The following is a 2,121-nucleotide window of genomic DNA, read 5'->3' on the forward strand; positions in this document are numbered from 1 at the left end:
TGACTGTCAGGTGTCAGTGAGCAGACGTCACTGTCAGGATTCAGTGATGTCCTCTGCTGACAGCTGGCCATGTCACCTGCACGAATTTGGAAGTGCTCCACGACACTGTCAAGTGACAGAATTTCCTAGCTCTTCAAACAAAAGGTGTCGGCAGTGACAGCATCAGCTACTAGAAACTGAGTCTGACGCTGTCTGCCAGTTTCAGCTTAACTGGTTCTTTCAGCTGTTCTTCCCTTTTTTTCATAGCTTTTTATCTTGTGTAATTTCCACGTTTTCTCCTGGGGGAACAGCGTCTACCTGCTCATGACTGCCTGCCTGACCGTGTCTGTTACGGCCAAAAACTCTATGACGCCGACCGCTGTGGGGATGGTATCTCTGGGTTTCCGAAGGAGCCTGGTGGTTCTCATTCTTGGAACGATGGCTGCCCTTGTGGTGGTGGTGGTGGTGGTGGTGGTGGTGCTGCCTGGGCAGGCTGCGGTGGTCGGAATGGGAGTGCTGACCTGTTGGCTTGGGCTCTACCTCTGCTAGCTTTTCGTCTGCTCTTTTAGTGATGTTTTCGCATATACCATCAATATTCGGTTCCTGCAAAACAGAAGCTTGCAGTAAATACAAGGCATTATGTTTAACTAAACTAGGTGTGAAATACCAATTGTCTTAACATTTTTGCAGAACCTGAAACCCAATCTTAAATTATTTGCATTACTTTGCTGAAGAAAGATATGAATGTACTGAAAAGAACCTTGCTTTACAGCACGACTGACAACTAGACGGGGCTCTTAAGGCAACCTTTTAGGAATTATAATTCAAGAAATTGCTAATAAAAAGCATTCTTTTTCTAGGATGCCGCACGAGACCTCCTTGAGGCCTGCATTTAGCTGGAAAACTGTATGATGGGATCAAAAAGGATGATGCTTCTCACTGAACTCTCATGACTATGTAAGTGCATTTCATGACAACCCTTAAAATGGTTCTGACCTTTAGTTATGTGTAAAACAAAGCTACCCTTCTCTTAGAATAGTCACAGTAACCTGCCACCCTCTACTACCACTGTTTTAAAGGAGCTACTCTATACCGTGTTTAAATGTAAACTAAAAGGAATAGTAACTCAGACCAGCTCGGATTTGATTCCCAGGCTTTAAAACAAAATACTGTTTGCCTCAGTACCTACCGGTCCCCACAGCCTGGGGTAGCTAAATGCTCACTGGTTGCACGTTGCTCCAGAAACAGAATTAAGCCTCCAAGGCTGCATTTAGACTTCTGAAAATGATTTGCATTTCTATCAAGGGCAGGAATTTAGATAATCAGCCTGTTATAAATTAGATCTAATTGACTTGGAAAAGATGTTTAACAGCTCTCTGTCAAGACGCATGGAATATGTGGATGATCTAAATGATGTCTTCTTGGCTTAATCGCACTGAAATAATTTTTTTTTAAGTACCGGTCAAATCCAGTTTCCTTTCCTAGTACATAGAGAATGAAACCAGAAAATACCGTGTAAGAGCAGTTCCCACACTTGTTCTCACAGTATGCAATCTTAATAGATTCTTCTACGTATGGGAAGGACAGGAAGGAATAGGGCAGACCCAGGTGGTACACCAGCCGGCCGCACCTAAGGAGAGAGAGATCTTTGTGGTTACATGCACACGAACGGCACCGTCCCGCTGACAACGCTTCTGTCCCGGGAGCTTACAGGAAAAACCAGCATCCGCCTTACAAATACCCGCGGTCAGTAGGTGTGAAGCCCGCTTCCTGGCTGACGTGACAGCTCTCCTGCGGCGCTCAGGGCAGCAAAGGTAGGCCACCACAGACCTACCCGGCTAACGAGGAGGGCTGTCCGCACTGCGCTACAGATCGCCACGTGGTCGTTGCGTCCTTGCGATGTTTTAAAGCAACGTAACGTCTGTTTTGATCGGAATGCGCATTACTGATTTACTGAGGATGAGGGGATTTTTACGGCGCCTGTTTGTCCCATGACTGTCCTTGACCGTTCCGGTATGCGCTCGACCACACAACCGGTACACTCGAAGGAGCCGGCGTACGTGCAGGACTTGTACACAAGGGCACCTTGTGAAGCACCCCACCTGCAATGTCAACACACGGTCCTCCAGCCCTCGCTCCCTA

The 2,121-nt window shown here is 46.8% G+C and overlaps 1 protein-coding gene across 1 annotated transcript in view; it reads right to left on the reverse strand.

Moving 5' to 3' along the window:
* SELENOP (selenoprotein P) overlaps positions 1-2,121 on the reverse strand; it is a 6,976-nt gene that overhangs the window by 362 nt on the left and 4,493 nt on the right. Inside the window, 2 exon segments of the mRNA XM_009633868.2 lie at positions 1-582; positions 1,492-1,609. The exon segment at positions 1-582 is cut by the window's left edge and continues 362 nt beyond it. Coding sequence (XP_009632163.2) covers positions 220-582; positions 1,492-1,609 — 481 coding nt within the window. The 3' untranslated portion in view covers positions 1-219.

This window comes from Egretta garzetta, unplaced genomic scaffold (genome assembly GCF_000687185.1).
Source record: "Egretta garzetta isolate BGI_Z169 unplaced genomic scaffold, ASM68718v1 scaffold712, whole genome shotgun sequence".
NCBI lineage: Eukaryota > Metazoa > Chordata > Aves > Pelecaniformes > Ardeidae > Egretta > Egretta garzetta.